Below are 24307 nucleotides of genomic sequence, written 5' to 3'. Positions count from 1 at the left end.
GTTCCAAGCAATTATAGCTAAAAAAGTACAGAAATGCACCAAAGTTGTCCAGAAACAGTGCAACCATAGAACAGTTTTATAGTTATGAGCCTGATTTGGAGTGGACGGATGCGGCGGCTAAACAACACGTTGCATAACCAGAGAGACGGCAGCAGGACCATATTATGCACTGCCTTCCAGAGCCCAGTAGAGTTTGTATAAGTGTCTTAATATCATTCATAAGTAGCTCGGACCACTGTTGTCTACTGTTCTTCTTCTTTCTATGCCGTAGTGGTGCAGTTGTGGCTCGGCCCATGGACAAACCCCCAATGAGTACGGAGGGAGTACACAGGTATGGAGAGGATGGGTGCGGGGAGACCTGTAGAGAGATCTGTCTCTTAGGTGGGCGGATGTCCAAGGGCCATGCGGTAACGTGTGTCCCCCCGCCGGAGAGCATGAGACCTAACCCCACCGAGCTGGGTCGCTATGGGTAGTCAGGCTGAGGACACGGCCGGGCTGTGCGCCAAGGGAGGGGCGGGGGGTGGGGAGAGATGTGGGCGGGGGACGCTCAGATGGCTCAAACATAGGTGGCATCTTCGAAAGTGGGTCCTATGTTCTTTAATTGTGTGCACTCGGGGCTGGATAACCAGAGGAGCGCTTTCCCCCTCGTTCCCCTGCCCATATAAGGGACACAGGTTCCAGAGGGGCACTCAGCAGTTGAAGGAGAATAAGGCCCAATGTTGTCTTCTACGAGGTTCCCATCAGCCCAGTGAGGGGGCGAAGGTGTGCCATTGGAGTTTGTACGGTGGACTGGATGGTCAGCCTCTCTGATGGTCTTTTAGACACCTTACAGCGAAACAACAACGCAACGAGACGTTTCAGGGCTGAGAATCATCAGGGCAACCGTAATCTCATTTTAATCCTTATTATTATGTATCTTCATATTTCTACTGATGTGTGCTGTTGCCATACCTACAGGTCTATTATACCTTTAAGGCCAAAAAAAGGAAGATTGTGAAAGCAGCCAACTGTTTAGACCTGCATGGGGAGAGTTCACAAATAGACGTACCTGTATATTAGTTGTCTAAAATGTGTTGCGTTGTATTTCTAAATCTTGAAGTTGACCTATAGCTTAATACCATTAAAAGGGAAATTGTTTACTTCATCTAATGACGCTACACAGTGATGTGGCTGTTTATCATCTTCTTTGAATATTACTTATTGCATAATATCCGGGGTTCTTTATTTCACCTTTCTGTTCCAGAGAAATTGAAATGATGACAGATAAAAATTGTTGATGTGTTGTTTTAAATGTGGGTTATGGTTAACAGAGGGAGAGAGAGACCTTGCCTGCTTGCCAGGAAGCCATTAGCCAACAGTGACATGGAGGGTAAGTACTCATTTCATGGATTATTATGATGTACCTGTTATTTATATACAGTTAGGGTTGGATTTGGGTTTAAATATTTTCATAGAATGAAGATTAAATGTTTGAACATAGTTATTGAGTTAATAGTTATCGATGATTTGCAAAATACTTAACATTGGAAATCAAACCATGTATTTATCTTTTGTTGTGCTTAATTCTACCCAATTTTTGTTTGTTTTCTAAAGAAACACCATTGGACCCCAATCTTCTTGTGAGCTATAATTTTACCGGCATCCAAAACGAGACAGATTTGCACACCTTTCCTAATGGAAGTAAAATATTGTTTGGAGCAATGATCCATGTCATTTTCATCCTCAGTATCATAGGAAATACGCTCCTCTTCCATGCTCTTTACTGCAACATGAACGTGAAGAATGTCACCGACATGTATTTCCTCCACCTTGCCTGCTCGGATGTAACCTTAACGTTCGCCCTGCCGTTCGTGGCCACTGGGCTGATCCACAGTTGGTGCTTATGTGAATTAATCTGTAAGCTTGTTGTAAGTTTATATTACTGTGGGATGACCTCAAGTATCATACTACCGACCGCCATATCAGTGGATCAGTTCAGCACTGTTGTCATCCAGAATGGGTGCATCGTCCCAGTGAAGAGACGAAGGTGTGCCATCGGAGCCTGTACCATGGCCTGGATGGCCAGCCTGGCTGTGGTTGTCCCTTGCGTCATTTATTCAGAGATAGTGAGGCTAGAGGATGGAGCTATGTGCTTTTCTCACCAAATTCACACCTTTTTTTCTCTGCTCTCAATCTGCTTGTTTGCCGTCATTGTGTTCTGCTATTCGGCAATTCTCTGGACCACGGTGAGGGCTTCAACCAGAAAGAAGCTCAGGACTGCATCCCTCGCATTATGTATATCTGTAGCCTTCTTTGTTTGCTGGGCTCCTCATACTATATTGATGAAAACTAGTTCCAAGGAGTTGGATTCGAAGCAAACATTTGCATATCATGTCACGTTTATAGTGTCTCTCTCTCATTGTTGTATCAATCCCATGATCTATATGATGTCACCGAAGTACCGTAAACATGAACAGAGTGTCTTTTGTTGTGAAAAGGTGCACACAATGAGATAGAGATAGAGTTAATTATTGTAATGTTTAATGGGAATGCAGAGTTTGAATGCATGGTATATTGTATATGGAGTGTTTGCCATTCTTTTATGGCCAATGTGGTCATCGTTGTGCAAATATTATTAACCTGCAAATGTATACACACAAAGATTGTTGCTTGATGTTTTAATAAAATAAGAAATCCTGTATTCTCCATTAATTAAAATCATAAAAACAACAATATTTAATTCTGATGTGTTTTCTATATGAACGATTAATACATTTAGTCAGAATCGTTTAAACTTTGCTTTGTGTGGTTTTCACCTCACTCAGCAGTTGAAGGAGAATAAGGCCCAATGTTGTCTTCTACGAGGTTCCCATCGGCCCAGTGAGGGGGCGAAGGTGTGCCATTGGAGTTTGTACGGTGGACTGGATGGTCAGCCTCTCTGATGGTCTTTTAGACACCTTACAGCGAAACAACAACGCAACGAGACGTATCAGGGCTGAGAATCATCAGGGCAACCGTAATCTCATTTTAATCCTTATTATTATGTATCTTCATATTTCTACTGATGTGTGCTGTTGCCATACCTACAGGTCTATTATACCTTTAAGGCCTAAAAAAGGAAGATTGTGAAAGCAGCCAACTCTTTAGACCTGCATGGGGAGAGTTCACAAATAGACGTACCTATATATTAGTTGTCTAAAATGTGTTGCGTTGTATTTCTAAATCTTGAAGTTGACCTATAGCTTAATACCATTAAAAGGGAAATTGTTTACTTCATCTAATGACGCTACACAGTGATGTGGCTGTTTATCATCTTCGTTGAATATTACTTATTGCATAATACCGGTTTTTTTTTATTTCACCTTTCTGTTTCAGAGGAATTGTGATGATGACAGATAAAAATTGTTGATGTGTTGTTTTAAATGTGGGTTATGGTTAACAGAGGGAGAGAGAGACATCTACTGCTTGCCAAGAAGCCATTAGCCAACAATGACATGGAGGGTAAGTACTAATTTCATGGATTATTATGTTGTACCTGTCATTTATATACAGTTAGGGTTGGATTTGGGTTTAAATATTTTTCATAGAATGAAGATTAAATGTTTGAACATAGTTATTGAGTTAATAGTTATCGATGATTTGCAAAATACTTGACATTGGAAATCAAACCATATATTTATCTTTTGTTGTGCTTAATTCTACCCAATTTTCGTTTGTATTCTATAGAAACAACAATGGACCCCAATCTTCTTGTGAGCTATAATTTTACCGGCATCCAAAACAAGACAGATTTGCACACCTTTCCTGATGGATGGAAAATATTGTTTGGAGCAATGATCTATGTCATTTTCATCCTCAGTATCATAGGAAATACGCTCCTCTTCCATGCTCTTTACTGCAACATGAACGTGAAGAATGTCACCGACATGTATTACTTCCACCTTGCCTGCTCGGATGTAACCTTAACGTTCGCCCTGCCGTTCGCGGCCACTGGGCTGATCAACGGTTGGTCCTTTAGTGAATTAATCTGTAAGCTTGTTGTAAGTTTATATTACTGTGGGATGACCTCAAGTATCATACTATTGACCGCCATATCAGTGGATCAGTTCAGCACTGTTGTCATCCAGAATGGGTGCATCGTCCCAGTGAAGAGACGAAGGTGTGCCATCGGAGCCTGTACCATGGCCTGGATGGCCAGCCTGGCTGTGGGTGTCCCTTGCGTCATTTATTCAAAGATAGTGAGTGAACAGGATAAACCTGCGTGTTGTTCTCACAAAATTCCCTCCTTTTTTGCTCTGCTCTCAATCTGCTTGTTTGCCGCCATTGTGTTCTGCTATTCGGCAATTCTCTGGACCACGGTGAGGGCTTCAACCAGAAAGAAGCTCAGGACTGCATCCCTCGCATTATGTATATCTGTAGCCTTCTTTGTGTGCTGCGCACCTTATACTATATTGATGAAAACTAGTTCCGACAAGTTTAAATTGAAGCAAACATTTGCATATCATGTCGCGCTTCTACTGGCCCTTTTTCATTGTTGCATCAATCCCATGATCTATATGATGTCACCGAAGTACCGTAAACATGTACGGAGTGTCTTTTGTTGTGAAAAGGTGCACACAAAGAGATAGAGATTGAGTTAATTATCGTAATGTTTAATGGGAATGCAGAGTGTGAAAGCCTGGTATATTGTACATGGAGTGTGCACGCCATTCTTTTATGGCCAATGTGGTCATCGTTGTGTAAATATTCTTATCCCGCAAATGTATACATACAAAGATTGTTGATTGATGTTTTAATAATATAAGAAATCCTATATTCTCCATTCATTAAAATCATAAAAACAACTATATTTGATTCTGATGTTTTCTATGGTCCATTTTTGTCTAATACATTTTGTCTGAATAGTTTAAACTTTGCTTTGTGTTGTTTTCACCTCGCTGTAAACCATGGCATTCAGTACATCAGCATGTTTTGTGTGATACAAAATTGTTTTTTAAGATCTCAGTTTCTTGTTCTTTGGTGGCACCTATGGAGAAACAAACTCAAATACACTGATGTAGTTCATTTTTTTTCTTAAGTTCTTTTTAAACGTACTAGAACCATTATTAAAGTGTTAAAAATGACAAAGCATACTATAGTATAGTATACGAGCAGCAAACTAAGTCCCATTTTTTTCCATACTCAATCACCACAAGTCAACTTTAGTTCCAGTTCAACATACTTTTCCTTATAAGAGCACAAAATAACACTAAGATTCACGGATGTATTTTCAGATATGAGGTACTATGCGTGAGAAAATGGATCCATCTCCCATAGGTCGTGCCTGCCTTATGTGGGCACCCGTACGTTGTGGAGTATTCCTGCTTAGCTGCCAAAACACTCCAAAGCACATGCTTAGTGCAAGCGAAAATCGCGTCCACTTTCAAATCGCTCTCATGTTAATCAATGAGCACTTCACACCACACGCGGAGCTCGAGCACACTGTGTAGCTCAGCGCTCTTTTTAATTCAATATTGAAGCACCTCATAGCACCCCACCGAGAAAGAAGCTGCATTGGAAAGAAATCTAAATTGTTCAGTTTTTCTCCATCGTTTAAACACGTTTTCTGAAACTATAGCTCAATTTCTCAAAACCCTTAACACAATCCCGAGAAGAGTTAATCATTTTGTCAAAACACAAATTCTTCTCAAAACTGAATTTCTCCACCTAACAGTAAACACAGCTATCAAATGAATATATCTTAGAGAGCATCAATTAAACACTGTTGTATTCAATTCCAAAGACTTCCATCAAAATACTATTTACATTTGTTTTGGCTTTATGAGGCCATGTTACATATTCCAATGTATAAAATTGTTTCGAATTTAGGTCTTTTTTGAAGTTGCAATTAGGTGGTACATATAGTATAAAGACTGTTGCCATATTGTAATACAATACTGTTACTGTCACGACACAGAACGGGAATCAATTGCAGATCAAGAGGATTTAATCCCAAACAGTCCAGCGGGCAAATCAGATTCCAGGTACAGGCAGGGTTCGTAAACAGGCAGGCAGGCAGACAGATACTGGCGGACAGGTACAGGCAAGAGATCCAAAACCGATAGGCAGAAGGCTTAGTCCAAAACAGGCAGGGTTCAAAACCGGGAAGAACAGTAAACTATAGTTTCTCTTTTTAAGAGCTTCACGCTAGTCGCACTCACGTGGCAGTCAGGTAGCAAACAGTACATAACGTGACGATCTGACAAAGTGAGCAGAAAGGGCAGCGTTTAAATACTCCACCAATCAATACAAAATGAGGGACAGGTGGACAGAGAAAATGGAGGGCACAAACAAAAGGCAGGAAGTCGCCCAAATAAGGACATGGGTGTCACCCCGGACACATGACCAACACATGGCTCCAAACATAAACAAAGTCCAAAACTATCACACTCCAACAGGTAGGGGGAGACAAAAACAACAGTCCATGCGAGGATCCTGACAGTTAATATATCAGATAAATATTGCATTGACACAATCGTATCAGAATAAAATACAATGCATATTTGTCTATCCAATGAGCTCCAATGGGCTAAACTCATAATCCCAGCTTCCCAGAGTAGGACAGTACACCTATAGTTAATGCAGCAACATTGTTCTGACAATGCACCAATGTTACCTATTTTGGTAAATTACAGTACAGTAATTGCACCGATATGTGAAATGAAAAACGCTAAAGTAAGAAAATGTTTAGACTGTCTTTCGGGGTATGTAATGATGAAATCAGTGCAAGTACAAGTACAAAAAGGTAACAAAGCAAATATATATATTTTTACTGTGATACAGTAAAATGCTCAGCTGAACTGACTGCATGAAAAGCTTTTCGTAGGCCAACAAAAAATAAAAATAAGAATATATTAATGAGGTGAAACAGATCTACATCTACATCTAACATCTAGCAGATCTGTAAATCAGTATGTATCCCACCTCCAATCCTGATCAGGCCAAAGGATCAAATCTACAACACAGTAGAGCTCACGAGTCCTCTTCATGCTCTGACACATGATTGAAGTGTTTTGCCAGTTAAGTTTGAACAGTTGAGAAGTGAGTTAGGCTTATTGGTAATTAGTTGTTGCGTTTTGAAGGCCAGTGTGATCCATGTGAACCAAGTGTGCTAAATTATGAGATTTTTCCCTAGAGTTTAGCAAAAATGTGAAAACAGTGGAATTGTGCTTAGAGTTTAGCAGTCTGGAGTCTTGTAGTTGATACATGAGCTTATAATTTTCAGAATTGTGTGCATAGTTCCATTTTTTGTGTTTATACAATCGAGAAAAACTGTAATGTATTAAATTAATTAGGCACAGTTTAAGTTACTTTTTAACCTTTGGTATTTTACCTAACCCTTATTTTACAGATAATATTTGTATATTGTTCTATACACATATATAATAATATAATAATATGCAAAAAAATCGTCATCTATGAATATGATTTATTGCATAATCCCTGCATTTGCTGTCACCCTTCCGTTTCTAACAAGATTGTTGAGTTGTTGTTCACACAGAAAGATAGACAGATACATTGACTGCTTCCCATAAAGCAACAGACACACAGGCAGTGTTGGGAAGGATACTTTTAAAATGTATCCAGCTACAGAATACAGAATACATGCCCAAAAATGTAATATGTAACGTATTCCGTTACATCACTCAATCTGAGTATTGTATTCTGAATACTTGGATTACTTCCACATTGAATGGCATTTTATAAGTGTAGAAATGTGGCATCAAATCCTGCTACCTAAACAGGCCTATTCTGGTGTGTTCTTCTGTTCAAAACGGACGATTGTGTTAGGCCCAAGTCTCCCTGAAAGTGCACTATATTATATAATTGGATGTAGAGGAACAACAACTATAAGGGTATGTTTATGCAAAAGATATTTGCTATTACATCAAAAAAAATAAAAACACTGAGCTAAGTGCATAAGTGTTGCCTATAAAATCACCTTAAAATAAAAAAAGAGAGAGAGATGGGGGAGAGACAGAGGGGGAGAGAATGAGAAGACAAAAAAGCATCTGTGAAATTAAATAATCATGGATGTCCAGCGGGCTGCACTCGTGATGATTTGTTTCATACAGTTGTGGACCAGTTGAATTCCTTCTCCCTCATCCTGGTGCTGAATGTGTTAAATGCATTGGCATTTTTGTGTGTGTCTTCCAGCATACGTTTTATGTGGGTGTCTTTCCAAATATCCAATAGACATTCTGTCTCCGCTTGACTCCATGTGGAGCCACGACTCATTTTCACCCGACGGTCCGACAATGTGCTGCTAGTCTTGGAGTTACCGCTAATCAAACAATAATTCCCGTAATGCACGCGGTTGAGCGGCCTGATACGTCCAAACCCCGTACCAAGGTTAGTTTCGAAGCAAACTGAGACCAGCTCTCCAGGGAGGTCTCGGCCGGCTGATTGGGTTTGCATCAAAGTGAGGTGGTTGCATTAACACCAACGCAAACGTACCGAACCAAGGGGCCAAACTTGTTTAGTGCGCACTAAATGCTGTTGGTGCGAAAGCACGAATAAACTCATGAAACAGAAGTAGTATCGTCATGTAGAAGTATCGTCATGTAATCCATTGATTTCAACAATGTAGGACTAACTGTAGTCTAAATACCAACAATTTAAACTATAACTGCAACGGAATACAGTTAGTTATAATTTGCATTCTGAACACATAACGCCGGTACATGTATTCCGTTACTCCCAAACATTGCACACAGGTTAAGTCATTTATTGGACTATCATTAAGTTTCTTACATTTTTAGGAAATAATTAGGTACTTTCTTACGGAAGTAAATTTATTTTTGAGCTTCAAGTTTGAAGTCAAAACTCGTCAGAAAAGTCTGAATTCTGAGATTAAAGTCACAATTCTGAGATTACAGTCATAATTCTGACTGTAATCTCACAGCCTAAATGTCACAGGCTAAAGAAGGGAAGTTCCTTACAGGCTACCTGGAAGGGACCAAGTTCAGTCAGTACGTTTACATGCACAGTTTAATCCGATTAAGGCCATAGTTCGACTATATGCTCCTCAATTGGACAACTGCAATTGTCCGAGTATCCATGGCGGTGAGAAAATCCATTCATTGGCCAATCATTTCTTACCCCGGTACGATAGGTGGAGCTGAGCCCATTTCAACTAGTGGTAATAGAGCCACCGGTTGACCTCTTTACGTCACTAGCAACAACAAACTCAGGCGGCTGCAGCATTCGAGAAAGATGTTTTCAGTAGACAGTTGTCAGTTCACTTCGGGTCCATGTCATTTCTCTGACGCTCCACCGTTCCAACCTCTCGGCAGAGGCGCCGCATCCCATTAGGCATACCAGGCAACTGGGGCCCCGCAATTGTTTGGGGGCCCCCTAGAGCCAAAAAAAAAAAAAAAAAAAAAAAATCGCTCCACCCCCCGTCAACAATCGCTCCACCCCCCCTGGTCAACAATCGCTCCACCCCCCCCCCCCCCGCCCCGTCAACAATCCTCTGCCTAGGGCCCCCACACTACCTAGAATCGCCCCTGCCTCTCGGTCATATGCGGACTCCTCCGGCAGCGGAGCAGTGGGAGGAGTCCGCATACGGCCGAGAGGATGGAATAATGGAGCGTCGGAGAAATGGAACCGAAGTGAACTGACAGCTGTCCCGCATACGGCAACAATCCCTTTCTCCTCTATGTCGCGTTTCAATATGGACTTCATGAGTGTCAAAGCCAAAGTTCCTTAACCCCAATTCCTTCTCCACCATGGCCGAGATAACCCTCAGTACGAGTCTTTACTAGTTGCTGAAGTACCAGAGAGTCGGAGAACCTGACGCAGTCTTTAAGATTCATAATATCAGAGAATATCCCCGTCAGTTCGGCCGCGGCGCAATGAATGAATAAAGATCGTAAAAAAACATTTATTTTGACAGATGTGCCCGAAGTTACTACTTTACAACCTCGTTCATTACCAATGTTTAGAAACGCATGTACTTTTATTTCAGCCTTCGGTGAAATCGAAGTGTTACACCTTTCCTGCTGTTGGCTCCCAGACCGTAGTCGAGGAGCACAGGAGAGACCTTCCCTCCAGGGCCGATGTTCTCTCGGGGGTAACACCCTTCACTTTGACCGGCAGTGGGTCTGCTTATAGGTCCGAATGAAGTGGCCACCGATTATTGACAGGCTGGGTACTTTATCCGTAGTTTGACTAACTTAACAGTACACGTTTGCACGGAAACAAACTGACTCGTTCATTCACTAAACTGACTCGCGCAACCGCTCGCTCTCCTCGCTCTTCCACTCACTCGCTGAGGTCATTCACACACACATTGCCATTCTCGCGCACACACATACGCTACTCTCGTAACAGAAGCGTAGCGTGTACTGAATGCATGTTGATGATGATACACTTCTTATAGGGGGTAACTACATTTGCACGACACCGGCTTCCTCCATCGTCTTTGCCACCTTTTTAAATAAATTGCCGTCCCTCGTTTTCCGACGGCAACAACAACATGACTCGTCTCCTGATACTTCCGGATCACGGCCCCGGGAAAAATCTTGAGTATGCGCAGAACGCAAAATCCGATTCCATGTGATCCGACCCGATACATGCACACTTAATTCGACTAACGATCGAATAATCTAGGTGTTTTAATTCAACTATGAGTAACTCGATTTGATTAAATTATAGTTTGACTAAGGAGTATACATGCATCTTAAAAGTTGGTAATGGGATTTGCGAAACGCCAGCAGATTTTGAAAATACACAAGTCGAATGGTCCTACCCCCTTTCCTTCAACGCTGACTCTGACTCCACCCATTCCAAGTACATGGACGCGCAATCATGCACGAGCACGAACACAGATGCGCGAGAGCGAGCCAGGCTAGCTAGGGCCTAAAAAAAAAAAAAGTTTGGTTCCTGTTGGTTGTCAGTTGAGGTCATGGGTAGGTAGGGAATTTATTTTATTTTATTTTTTTATTTTTTCCAGCGGCAGCGAATGATAGGTAGGTTGTTTTCATTTAAAAACGAGAAAATTCGCTCATCCTTGTACAGAATGAAGAGGTGCTGTACCAAAACGTAATTATAGAGGTGCTGTACCAAAACGTAATTACATTTAAAAAAAAAAAAAAAAAAATTTTTTTTTTTTTTATAAAACTCATAAAATAATTTGGGTCGCACATAAATTGACAGGGTCGGTCGGAAACCGGAACCAAACAAAAATTTTTTTTAGGCCTAGGTTGGAGTTTAGGGTTGTCTTCTAGTGCTAGGTCCAAATGTGGATTAGCTAGTTAGCTAGCTCCAGTAGCTACCGCAGGATAACAACAAACAGAAGCTTGCTCTGGGTCACGAGCTTTGAGTATGTGCGCGAAGGGGTCACGCGCGGGGAGCGGGGGAAGGGGAGTGCAGTACGACCGTTTGATTGACGTACTGTCCAATGCCACCCGGTGGTTCTGGAAATCATTGGCTAGAGTTTTTCGAGCCCTGCCCGTTCCACTGATGATTGACTTGTTTAATTTTCATGTCAGTACTTCTAACTCAGTGGCTGTAAGTGGGTTATGATAAGGATTTCAATTAATTTTTCAAAAATGGCCAAAAAAGAGAATTCCATACCCAACCTTCAATAATCCAATCATAGTTGGACTAATCCAATAATTCGATTTTCTTGAGGGTCATGTAAACGCACTGAGTGAGTCACTTTGCGACATATGCCACTTTTCCACGACAGTACCAGCTCAACTCGCCACAACTTGACGTGGCACGACTTGGTTTGATTCCAGACACGTCGTGTTTCCATCCAGAATAGTACCTGATCAACGTGGGTAGGTCGCATAGCACGCATGCGCGAAACTGCGCATGCTTCTCCACGAGACACATAAACAGACAGGGGGTCTCCACCTCTGTCATGGTCCACGGCGTGGCCAGGGGACTTGTCCTTGAGAGCCCCGTACAGCGGGCGCATGACATGAGCCGCCTGGCGCATGAACCGGTGGTAAAACGTCACCATCCCCAGGAATTCTCGGAGCGCCCGAGCTGTGTGCGGGCGAGGGAAAGCAGAAATCGCCTCCACCTTCGACGGAAGAGGGGCGGCCCCATCTTTGTTGATGAGATGCCCCAGGAAGTGGATGGAGGACAACCCGAAAAGGGAACTTCGCCGGGTTGATGATTAGTCCGTGATGGTCGAGCCTCATGAGGAGGTCGCGTAGGTGACCCTGGTGCTCCTTTTCGGAGGAGCTGGCGACCAGGATGTCGTCCAAATAAACGAAAACGAAGGGCATCTCCCTGAGCGCCGAGTCCATTAACCGCTGGAATGTATGAGCTGCGTTTTTGAGTCCGAACGGCATACACAGGAACTCAAATAACCCGAAAGGTGTCACTACCGCCGTCTTGGCGATGTTCGAGGGATGCACTGGCACCTGGTGGTAACCGCGCACCAGGTCCACCTTCGAGAAGACCCGCTTGCCCGCCAGGTGTGCTGAAAAGTCCTGGATGTGCGGGATTGGGTAGCGGTCGGGCGTGGTAGCGTCGTTCAGGCGGCGGTAATCCCCAAAAGGTCGCCACCCGCCGTCTGGCTTGGGAACGATGTGGAGGGGTGAGGCCCAGGGGCTGTCTGAGCGGTGGATGATGCCCAGGCGCTCCATGTTGGCGAACTCCGACCTAGCGACCTTCAGCCTGTCGGGGTTAAGTCGTCGGGCCCTAGTGTAGACGGGTGGGCCCTTGGTGTCTGTATGATGCTCTACACCATGTTTCGCCGTGACCACGGAAAAGGTAGGTTCGGTTATGCCGGGGAACTCCCTGAGCAGGCGTTGATATTCGTCCCCCTCTGAGAGGGAGCTGGAGAGCCCGCCGTAAGCCGCTCGACCGCGGGCACATGCAAACTAGGAGAACGTCTGAGCGTCCACCAGGTGGTTGTTTTTGACGCCTACCAACAGATTGTGCGCACAAAGGAAATCCGCGCCGAGGAGGGGAAAGGAGATGTCGGCCGTGAAAAAATCCCACCTGAATCGCTGGCCTCCAAAGCACAGGTCTGCATTCTTTGGACCATACGTGCGGATGGGTGTGTCGTTAGCGGACCTCAACTGTGGGCCGTGGACGCCAGGCACGGTGTCCTCCACCGTAGCCGGCAGGACACTCCTCTGAGCGCGGAGAGTGTCCCTGATGAACAATTACCGGGTTGACGTGATAGAAACTATAAACCCTCTTTTCGTCAGTGGAAGAAATCTTACATATCGCTTTCTGTGATAAGTTGCCCATCTTGTGACGATATGATATCAACACTACTGTAACATGGAGAGGGTCTGCAATTTCATACGGGGATTCCATTTTCGGCACAAGAACACCTCTGAATACTAAGTACATGCTATTTCTGTTCAGTGTCTACTACTTGACCGTACTACACATGACAGTGTAGTACGGTCTACAGCTATGCGTAGAACGCCTCTGAACGCTTCCGAACACCGCCAAAACTCCACCGGATGTTTAGAGATGACGTATCTCCCCTCAGATGCCGGCAAAATTACCTTGATAAGTTACCTGTTTTCCGTCTTGTCATCGTTGCTATTCAATTAAAAATGTTATGTAATGTAATGTACTTACATTTCGATATTTCGAAATTTGCGGGAGCCGCTGTTGGTGGTGTCGGGTCAGCCATCTCTTCTTCGTTCGTTACCAGACTCCGGTTGCATTGTGGGATAGCGTAGTGACCTACCGTCGTATACTGTGGCGGTAGTACGCATTCGGAAACGTTTTCCGTACTACATAATGCGTACCGAGCATTCGGACGCGCTATATTTGTGGCGTACTACAAAATGCATACTATATAGCAGTCAAGTATGAGTATTCGGATGCAGCTCAGGTGTCAGGCTCGGACGTCGCGCTCGTCCAGCGGCGTAACTCTCTGGCCAATCAGTGGCCAGCAGCCTGTTTACATCACATAAAAGTATCGTATCAGCTGTCATGGAACCTCGACGGAGGTGAGCCATAAAATGTACCAAGTATGCTAGTATTTAATGATGCCGGTGTCGTGCCGAAAAAGGAATCCCCGTCTGAAACCGCACCCCCTCCACATGGAAACGATGTCTGCGATGGAAACGCAGACAAAGGCGGGCCGAATCGAGGCGAGTTGAGCCCGTAGGCCTACTGTCGTGGGAAAAGGGGCACCACTAGGATAGGAACCACCGGATGGGAGTTCTGAATTTATTCTCAAAAATCCCAAACGGCCCTAATCCTCTTCCGTATTTTCTGGCATTAATAACTGCAGTGAGTTTTCCTTGTTCCCACATCATGAGATGCGTGTCATTCTATGAGGTCCATTGTCGCCCCGCTGTTCCATCCATGGTGGTTGGCATGGTACACGGGTCTGTTGGGAGGGTGGGGTGTGGAGGGGAGAGGCTGTGTGTGCGGTAGAGGGGGTGGGATGGGGGGACAGCTCGGTGGGCTACTGTTACAGCACTTCAATGTGTCTCCTGGGGTAGATTAAGCTTAATTAACTAAGCCATCCAGCCCGCTCGGATGCTACATGTCAAGGGCAGAGCAGTGTCTGTGGTCGGTTCACTGTGGTGGGACAATGGGCTGGATGTTGCAAGTATTTAACGGGGAGTGCTGGCATGCGTGTGCGTGTGTGTGTGTGTGTGTGTGTGTGTGTGTGTGTGTGTGTGTGTGTGTGTGTGTGATGTTTTTTGTGAGCATTAGTGGGGGAAAGCCACATGAATGATTTTGGTTAGATTGAGGACGATTATTGTGAACAATGCTGCAGAAAAACAAGTCCAGCCATCTAATAACAATTAGTTACCAGTGTCTAATAAAGACATACATCATACATTCTCAGAGCGGTAACACGCGTGTACACTCAAGTGGGTTATGTTTTTTTTGATAGAATGGCAAATAGGCCTATAGAGCTTATCAGAGAGAGGGGGGGGGGGGGGGGGGGAATAAGGAAGCACAAATACTGCATGTAGTGCAGTCAATGCACAAAGTCTCCGTGACTGGCAATTACTTATCTTTAAGTCCAGACATTTTCTTTAGCAAATGTTGTTGTTGTTCAAGCTTGTTTTTTAGCCACCAGCTAAACAGCTGTTGTTTTCCTGAGTTGCCTGTGCTGCTAGCCCTCTGTGCCTCTCCCATTCCCCACTATGCTCTTCCCTTCTTCAGGGCAACTCTCCCTCCTATTTCACGTTGATGTCTTTCTTTAATAGCAATTATCTGAAATGATAATTACTGAGACCATATGTGAATCTAATTGATGTCTCGCAAACGCGCAAATGCGTGTACTTTGTGCGCATTGCTAATAAAGGCGTGTATCGCTTGTTAATATGGACTGTCGTGGAAACGCATGTTAATCAATTAGGTGCGCCATACATATGACAAACAAGCTCATGTTACGGAATGGAAATGCAAAAAACATAATCCACAAATGTCATACGCTGGCATGTGTGACATTCTCCACAAGCGAGCAATCCTGGTGGAATTTGTCATGGTTTACTATAGGCTTTGATTTAAAATGAAATGAAACAAATCCATTGCATGTTCCTTGCCCACAATAACAATGAACAGCTGACACCTGTGCCATTTAACAAACATTATATGCATATTATATGTAAAGATTATGTAGCTTTTTCTATTCGTTTTTCCTCCCACGGTGCAATGCTGCCTCCTACCACTAGAGGGGACATGCGCGTTTGCATCATCCTTAGTAAATCACCATTTGAACACAAAATGATGTATATGCCCCATGACTCGCACCACCCCCAACGAACCCACACGTGTGCATTCACATTAATGCACACACACACACACACACACACACACACACACACACACACACACACACACACACACACACACACACACAGACACACACACACAGACAGACAGACAGACAGACAGACAGACAGACAGACAGACAGACAGACAGACAGACTATAGGATATATACTGTGAATGATTTAACTTTTACATTAGAAAGGGAAGAAAGAATTATGTACATTAACCAAACAAAGTGATCGTCCATATTAATACTGTAAAGTAATCCTTATTATGAATCCCCCGTTGCCACTGCTTCGAAATGGGACAACAAAATTAAGTCTCAGTGTCCTGTTTTTACCTGCTGTCGTAAGCTACAGCAACACGGCGATCCGCCACTGTGGAGACTTAATTAACTAATTAAACATCTGGCCCTTCAGTCTAGGCCTACTGTCTTAGTCTTAGTGTTACCTTGCTGTGCTAGCCAGTCGATGTACACCGCAAATCTATGATCCAACCATGTGTCCTGATGTGTCCTTGTTAAAATCGTTACCCCATCTGTCTGTTTCCTTACTTCTAGCTGTTTCCCATTCTGCCCATGCACTAAAATTAACTTTTTTAGTGTGTTTTCAGTTTTTTCTGAATTGTGGGTGTAACTTTTCCCTCCTACAGGCCTTACATTAGCGGAGGCAGCTAATGGTATCAAAAATGGCAAACGCAACGTAAAATAGCATGTTAGAACGGGTCAGAAGTCAACTTTGAAAAATTGCCAGTCATTTTGTCCGTTATCCAGGAAGGCTGGTTTACCTCCGCATTCTTTCGGCAGGTCATACATTAAAATACATCACAATAAATCATACATAATGTATTAGACACTACCTGCATCACTAAGGGAAAGATGTACAATGAGTACAGGATGTTGTGAAGATGTGGACTCAAAAGACAGTGCCGACCACACAACAACAGTTAACAAGGGTACGGGCTACTCAGATGCATTGCTAGGCTCTCTAGTCAATCGTTTTAACAGCAAATTGTTTTATCATTCAAGCACTCATATTTAACCTTGACAGTCCAAACAAGGAAATGAAACTCCAAACCAATGGTGTCGCTCCATCCTCTCAATATCAGATCACTACGTCCTTCTTCGAGCAAATCCTCTGTCCATCTTTGATGACATCACCCTGGTCACTGCTGCTGTTACTCTACCAAGCGTCTTCTAATGATTTTACTATTTCCTTTTATTGCGATCAATTTTTTTCCTTTTCCTTTTTCGACCAGACCATTTGGAAAAAGTGGACCAAAGTGATTTTCAATAGCACCGTGCATGACTAATGGCTGAAACATGTTAAAATCATTGCAGAAATGTCCTTGGGAAGACAAATGAATTTTCAGCAGAATAATTAACTTAATTAACAAATTTGCATGCATATTCATCAGGGCCATTGAAGTCTTTCCAGCTCAGCTTGATGAACGTTGCTGTGTAATAACCAGCTCATTTACATTCTGCCATCCACCACCATTTGTGTGGATTACGGAGGGAAGTGGAGATGGCGATATGTGTCTGCATGTATGCGGGCTAGGGTTCACATGTATGTGTTCCTACTGCTAACATGTCAACGGCGGGAGCCTGATGAATTGATTTGACATGCTGCAGGTACGCCCGGTATACGCCCCGAGATAGTCCCCAGCTGCCGCTCTCCAGCTGCCAAAGTGTTGTTTTCTTCCTTTATTTATTTCTTTGCTGGCCAACGCACACACACACACACACCCACACACACACACACACACACACACACACAAAGCCACTTCCGCACACAGACACACACTTGCCGTGAGTGTCACTGGGAAAGGGCCTGCCTCCAACCACACAAACGCACAAACACATCAGTACATACAGGGGCATGCACACACACACACACACACACACACACACACACAAAACACACACAGAACACAAACACAAACACACACACAAACGTGCTTGTCCATGCAACCATACAAAAAAGCTTATGCACTTTATAACACTTACCTCTTTACCTCAAGGTTCCTTGGTTTGGTAATGATGTTTGTGCGTGTGTATACATGTGTGTGTGTGTTTGTGCGTGTGTGTGGGTGTTTCTACTCTCCTCGTCTTTCTCCACCCGCATCCCCTATTGCACCTCAACCCCCTACCTCTCACTCGCACCACATCCTTCCATCCCTAACCCCCCCCCCCAGCCCCCCACCAACCCACAAAACCCATCCCCACCCCACCCCATACCCCACCCCAAACCACCCAGCGCTTCCCTCTGGTGGGCAGTTCTTGGCACCGATTCCGGAGTCGTAAAAAGTCTCCCGGGTTTGCCAGGCTGTGTGTTGTAAACCCCCACCCCCCCACCCCCCCCACCCCCCCAAAAAAAAGAAGAAAATAGAAAAAAATGATAAAAACGCCCGGCACACCTCCGCACCTCGCCACCTCCTCCTCCGCCGCCGCCGCCGCCGCGTCTCTGCAGGGCAATCTTTAAAGGCAGCAAGGTGTGACGGCGCAGACTGGCAGCTTGGCAGCCCAGCCCGAGGACACCCGCGCGCCGTCAGCCGTGAACGGGCGACCGGCGTGCGGGCCCGCCGCGCGAGCGCTATACCCCTGCCGTACATGTGCCATGCTCGTGCCCCATCTGTGCCAGCCCAAGACAAAGGAATTCATTAAGAAATTTCACATTGGTGTCTCTAACCCATCCCACCCCCCCACCCCCCCTCCGTGCACACCCCCACGCACACCCCTCCTCCTCCTCCTGCTCACCCACACACACACCCCCACACAAGCACACACACACAAGCACACATACACGCACACACATACACGCACACACACACACACACACGCACATAAGCACACACACATTCACAAAGGCACACACGCGCGCACATACAGATACACACACACACACACACACAAACACACACACATACATGCACACACACACACATACACACACACAAACACAAACCCTCCCCAGCCACACACACCCTTTAAAAATATAGGTGTTCCATTCGATTTTTGGGTCATTTGCATGCCTTTTTAAACAGACTTTCGAGGGAACCGAGGTGAGCAAGGAGAACAAAAGAGGAACAAGTGGACGTTCAGTGTGTCGGCCAGATCTCATCCTGGTGGTTAGCGAGAGAAAGCCTGTGTTGGTCCTCACCAAATGTCTCTTATTCCTTGATATGTTGCCTTTTAGTTTCCCAACCTCCAGCTACCTCAGTCCCGATGGAGGTCTGGTGTTGGGTGACATGACAACAATACCTCCCTCTTATTGGCCTACACCCCCGCCCGTCAAACAAGCAAACTACTCCGTGCAATGTGATGGTAGAAAACACAAGGAGGAGAAACCGAGCAAATGCGTTTACACCTTTTGCACATGCAGTATGGTGCGTTGCCCCGAGATTTTGCAATAGCAATTATCACATTGATTTGATATAGAAAAAGACAGATGCTTCAGCGAAACTAACATCACCTGCAAAGGACTTGTGATATTCGGCATATATCGCTCCCATTCGATTGTGGTTAAAAAGAATTTGCACAGACATATGTGTGACACTTGAAGCCGCTATCATTGCCGGGAGTGTGAAGAGAAATTGTTGCAGTCATCTGTCACTCACATGAATATTTCAGGGGTGTAAAATAGCGTTTCAAGATTCTCCTTGTGGTTAAAATCCAATTTTTTAAACAAATATGTTGTTTTGGCACGAAGAATGTTTTTAGGTGGAAAATGGCTTTTCATTTACTGTTTTCTTTATGATCACCATCTGTAGGATAACAATGTGTATAGGGCAACAATGTAAAGTGATTGTTAAGTGAAGTGAACATGTTCATATTTAGTCATGTTTAGGTATAACCTGCTTGTCTCTGAGATGTCCCTCAACGCACGTACTTGTAAAGCAGTAGGCCCATCATAGCCTTGTTACTTTTTTTTATTTCATTTTCACAAAAGTGCGTAATGATGCTCGGGGAATCACAGTCTAATTTATTGTGTTTGTCTGACCTGTTTTGTGGCGGAGTGGCCACTGAAGCAAGACGAACACCAAACACAGATGCTGTGGACCATTAAACTGACCTTCAGCGAGGGGTCTTTAAAAAAAAGAAGGAAAGATCAAGCGGCTGTCATCACAGTGCGGGGGAAATTTACAGAGCGACGGACTCTCCTCCTCCACGGAGCGTTTAAAGAGCTCCGTGACACGCAATACGCCCACTTTCATGGTCACCCTTTAAGTATCAACGGGTAATCAACACGGCCCAACCACCAGAGATGTGACTGCAAAGCATGACGCTGTGAGTTCCACAATAAGTACCAAACAGTATATTGTCATAGGACATTTCAGAAGCAGCATTAAGTATTTAACAAAACAGTAATCAACCGTTTGGGCTTGCTTTGTCTAAGCGTTGAGAAAGTCAATGAGAAACAGGGGTCAAAAGAATCACACACAGTGCTATTTATTTATCAATACGGTTATCTACCCATCCATCCATCCATCTTTCTATTTCTCTATCTCTTTATCCATTTATCCATCCCTCTATCCATCTATCTCTCCATCTCTCTCTCGCTCGCTTACTCTCTCTCTCTCTCTCTCTCGATCCGTCTATCCGCCTATCCATCTTTCTATCTATCTACCTATCTATTTATCTCTCTATATCTCTATCTCTCTCTCTATGTATATATATTTCCCTCTATCTATCTCTCTCTATATGTATATATATCCATCTATCTCTCTATCTCTCTATATGTATATATTTCCCTCTATCTATCTCTCTATAAGTATATATACATCCCTCTATCTCTCTCTATATGTATATATTTCCCTCTATCTATCTCTCTCTATATGTATATATATATATCCCTCTATCTCTCTCTATATGTATATATCCCTCTATCTCTCTCTATATGTATATATTTCCCTCTATCTATCTCTCTCTATATGTATATATATATCCCTCTATCTCTCTCTATATGTATATATATATATCCCTCTATCTCTCTCTATATCTATATATCCCTCTATCTCTCTCTATATGTATATATATATCCCTCTATCTCTCTCTATATGTATATATATATATCCCTCTATCTCTCTCTATATGTATATATATATATATCCCTCTATCTCTCTCTATATGTATATATCCCTCTATCTCTCTCTATATGTATATATCCCTCTATCTCTCTATATGTATATATATCGATCTATCTCTCCTATCTCTCTATTTATCTCTATCTCTCTATCTCATTATCTCTCGCTATCTCTCTCTCTCTATATCTATCTATCTTTCCTTCCATCCATCCATCCATCCATCCATCTAAATGATGGGAGTATAAGAGAGAGGGTGGGGGGGGGGGTTGTTGTTGCGTTTGATGCCGCAATAGATGGTGGAAGTTGTGAAGAAAGTCCCGAAGCCTCTGAGGAGTTTGATTACCTCCATCCATTATCTGCACAGTGAGCGATCGCGAGGCTCGCCATCTGTCACCCGTTTCATTTGCATCGTCAACACCTGCCCTGCCTGTTTATGCCTTCACGGGTTTTTTTATAAGCTGCCTTTCATGGCGGGGAGGAGAGAAAAAAGGAAAAGAACCAACGTTGACTTTTCATTCTAAATGCATTAATTCCACCGGTTCAAAGAACGCAATGAACACAAGCAACTTGGTTTGCGTCTGATGGAAGCCTCAAACTTTCTGTTTTATAGCTTGCACATGGAAACACATAAAAGATCTGAGACGTTTTTGCAACATAGTGGATATAAAAGTGTTTTGATTGGAGTAAATTCATGAGGACTGACAGACAGACACAACAGATGTACTTCTGAATATACATGCATGCATACATGTATAGATGCACGCCCACACATACAGACATGCATACATGAATACATGCATACGTACATACTAGATACATACATAGAAGATGCATACATACATGCATACTAGATACAGACATATATACATCCATACATTCATTCATACATAGGGTATATACATACATAGATGCACATACAGTACATAGGCTACATACATACATACACACTAGATACATACATGCATACATACATACACACATAGCCTACATCCATACATAAATGTATAAACACAAACTCATTCACGCACGCGCACACACACTCACTCACACACACACACACACACACACACACACACACACACACACACACACACACACACACACACACACACACACACACACACACACACACACACACACACACACACACACACACACACAGAGCAGCCCGCAGTTTGTAACCACCATCATTGTGATGCATGCACGTACCCCCCCTTCCTTCCATCTTCCTTCTCTCTCTCTCTCCCTCTCTCCCTCTCTCTCCTCCCTCCTCTCCCTCCCTCTCCCTCTCCCTCTCCCTCTCTCTCCATCCATCCATCCCACGGCCCTCTATCCCCAGGTGGTGCTGGCGGCTGTGGGGCCCATTAGCGACAGCATTCCTGCCTCCAGCACACCATGCGTGTCCCGAGTGACACATTTTTGGACCGACACCAAGTGCCCACCACAACGCTGCGCCCAGGACCCTGGGCACACACACACACGCACGCACGCACGCACACACACACACACACACACACACACACACACACACACACACACACACACACACGCGCGCACACACACCGGGTGGTGTGCACTGGTTGGTGTCGGAAAGCAGGAGGACGCGGAGGAGGAGGGGATTGTGCACGTGCACGTGCATGTGTGTCTATGCGTGGGTGTGTGTCTGTGTGTGTCTGTGTCTGTGTGTGGATGGGTGGGGGGGACTGGGTGGATAAGGGGGTAGGGAGAGTGTGTGTGTGGGGGGGGATATGTTCATGCATGTGTCTATATATGTATGGTTATATGTGAGAGATAGACAGATTGCAAAGAGAGAGAGAGAGAGAGAGAGCGAGAGAGAGAGAGAGAGAGAGAGAGAGAGAGAGAGAGAGAGAGAGAGAGAGAGAGAGAGAGAGAGAGGTGGAAGGGAGGGAGGAAGGGAGGGAGGGAGGGAGGGAGGGAGGGAGGGAGGGAGGGAGAGAGAGAGAGAGAGAGAGAAAGAGAGAGAGAGAAAGAGAGAGAGAGAGAGAGAGAGAGAGAGAGAGAGAGAGAGAGAGAGAGAGAGAGAGAGAGAGAGAGAGAGAGAGAGAGAGAGAGAGAGGTGGAAGGGAGGGAGGAAGGGAGGGGGGGGAGGGAGGGAGGGAGGGAGGGAGGGAGGGAGGGAGGGAGGGAGGGAGGGAGGGAGAGGAGGAAGAAGGCCCCCAAGAACACAGCATGGGTCCCACAGGAAATGGTTGAAAGGTGGTTTGGGACAGCTTGGTGATGGCACAGAAGGGAGCAGAATACTAACAAGAAGAGAAGATAGTGTAGAAGCAGCATGCCGGGCTACTAGTCCGAGAGAGACTTACAAAGAGAGGCAAGTTGTCCCCACCCTAATGCATCCTACAACACATTGTAAAGTTGAGTTATGTTATGGATTTTTATCTAACCAACAGTTACTCTTGTGGGCGGGGCATGGGAAGAGTCTGGCTCCATCCATGTCGGATTCGTCTGTCTGTGGGTTCATTCTCAAAGGGAAGTCTGGCAGTTGATCAAGGTTCCTGTCATATTTTAAATGAGAAATAATTATAAAACAATATCAGGACGAGTTGAGAAAGAGGATTCGCTCCTGCTTCAGCATAGAGGTTATGAATTAATTCTTACTTCATACTAATAGTTAGTTAATTATGAACCTAATGACTCCTCACAAAGCACTATATAATTAGTCTAGATGAGCCGAGAAAGTTCCATTCTTGTTCTTACACATGTAATGGTGGCTATTTCTCATCTGGCAAAATAGGGCTTCAAGATTGCTATGAGATGTGATCAAGCGCACAGAGGCCATTCAGCTGCAGATTAGAGATTGGACGTGGTTTATGTGTGGTTGTCATATATCAATAAATATCAATAATAATGATAGCAATAATAATCTATCTATCTATCTGTGTATCCATCTATCTATCTATCTATCTATCTATCTATCTATCTATCTATCTATCTATCTATCTATCTATCTATCTATCTATCTATCTATCTATCTATCTATCTATCTATCTATCTATCTATCTATCTACGTATGCATGCCAATCACTCTAGTATCGATCTGTCCATATATACTTCTATCTATCCGTCTATCTATCTTTCTACCTGTCTGTCTGTCTGTCTGTCTGTCTGTCTGTCTGTCTGTCTGTCTGTCTGTCTGTCTGTCTGTCTGTCTGTCTGTCTGTCTGTCTCTGTCTGTCTGTCTGTCTGTCTGTCTGTGTCTGTCTGACTGTCTGCGTGTCTCTCTGTCTGTCCAACTGCCTGTCTATCTTTCTATACCCAGCGACAGACACACAGAAAGACAGCCAGCCAGCCAGCGATAAAGGCCGACAGAAAATCAGACAAAACGACACACAGTCAGATAAATAGACAGACAGACAGACAGACAGATGGCTTGGTTGGGGGGGGGGGGGGGGGGGGGGGGGGCTCGTCACCCAACCTCCATAGCACCATCCCTCTGAGTGTCCTGAAATAGAAGG

The 24307-nt window shown here is 44.2% G+C and overlaps 2 protein-coding genes across 4 annotated transcripts in view; one reads left to right on the top strand and one right to left on the bottom strand.

Annotated features, from left to right (window-relative positions):
- Positions 1 to 24307, bottom strand: part of LOC115549502 (FYVE and coiled-coil domain-containing protein 1) — a 141943-nt gene that overhangs the window by 33494 nt on the left and 84142 nt on the right. The gene's annotated exons all lie outside the window — the stretch shown is intronic.
- LOC115549528 (C-C chemokine receptor type 8-like) lies at positions 1242 to 4828 on the top strand. The gene is made up of 3 exons (XM_030364792.1): positions 1242 to 1369; positions 1594 to 3480; positions 3706 to 4828. Exons 2-3 carry the CDS (start codon positions 3402 to 3404, stop codon positions 4605 to 4607), a joined length of 981 nt encoding a protein of 326 aa, XP_030220652.1. The 5' UTR covers positions 1242 to 1369; positions 1594 to 3401; the 3' UTR covers positions 4608 to 4828.

Source organism: Gadus morhua, chromosome 8 (genome assembly GCF_902167405.1).
Source record: "Gadus morhua chromosome 8, gadMor3.0, whole genome shotgun sequence".
Taxonomy (NCBI): Eukaryota; Metazoa; Chordata; class Actinopteri; order Gadiformes; family Gadidae; genus Gadus; species Gadus morhua.
The sequence above is the reverse complement of the archived record's forward strand: the minus strand, read 5'-3'. Positions and strand labels throughout refer to the sequence as shown.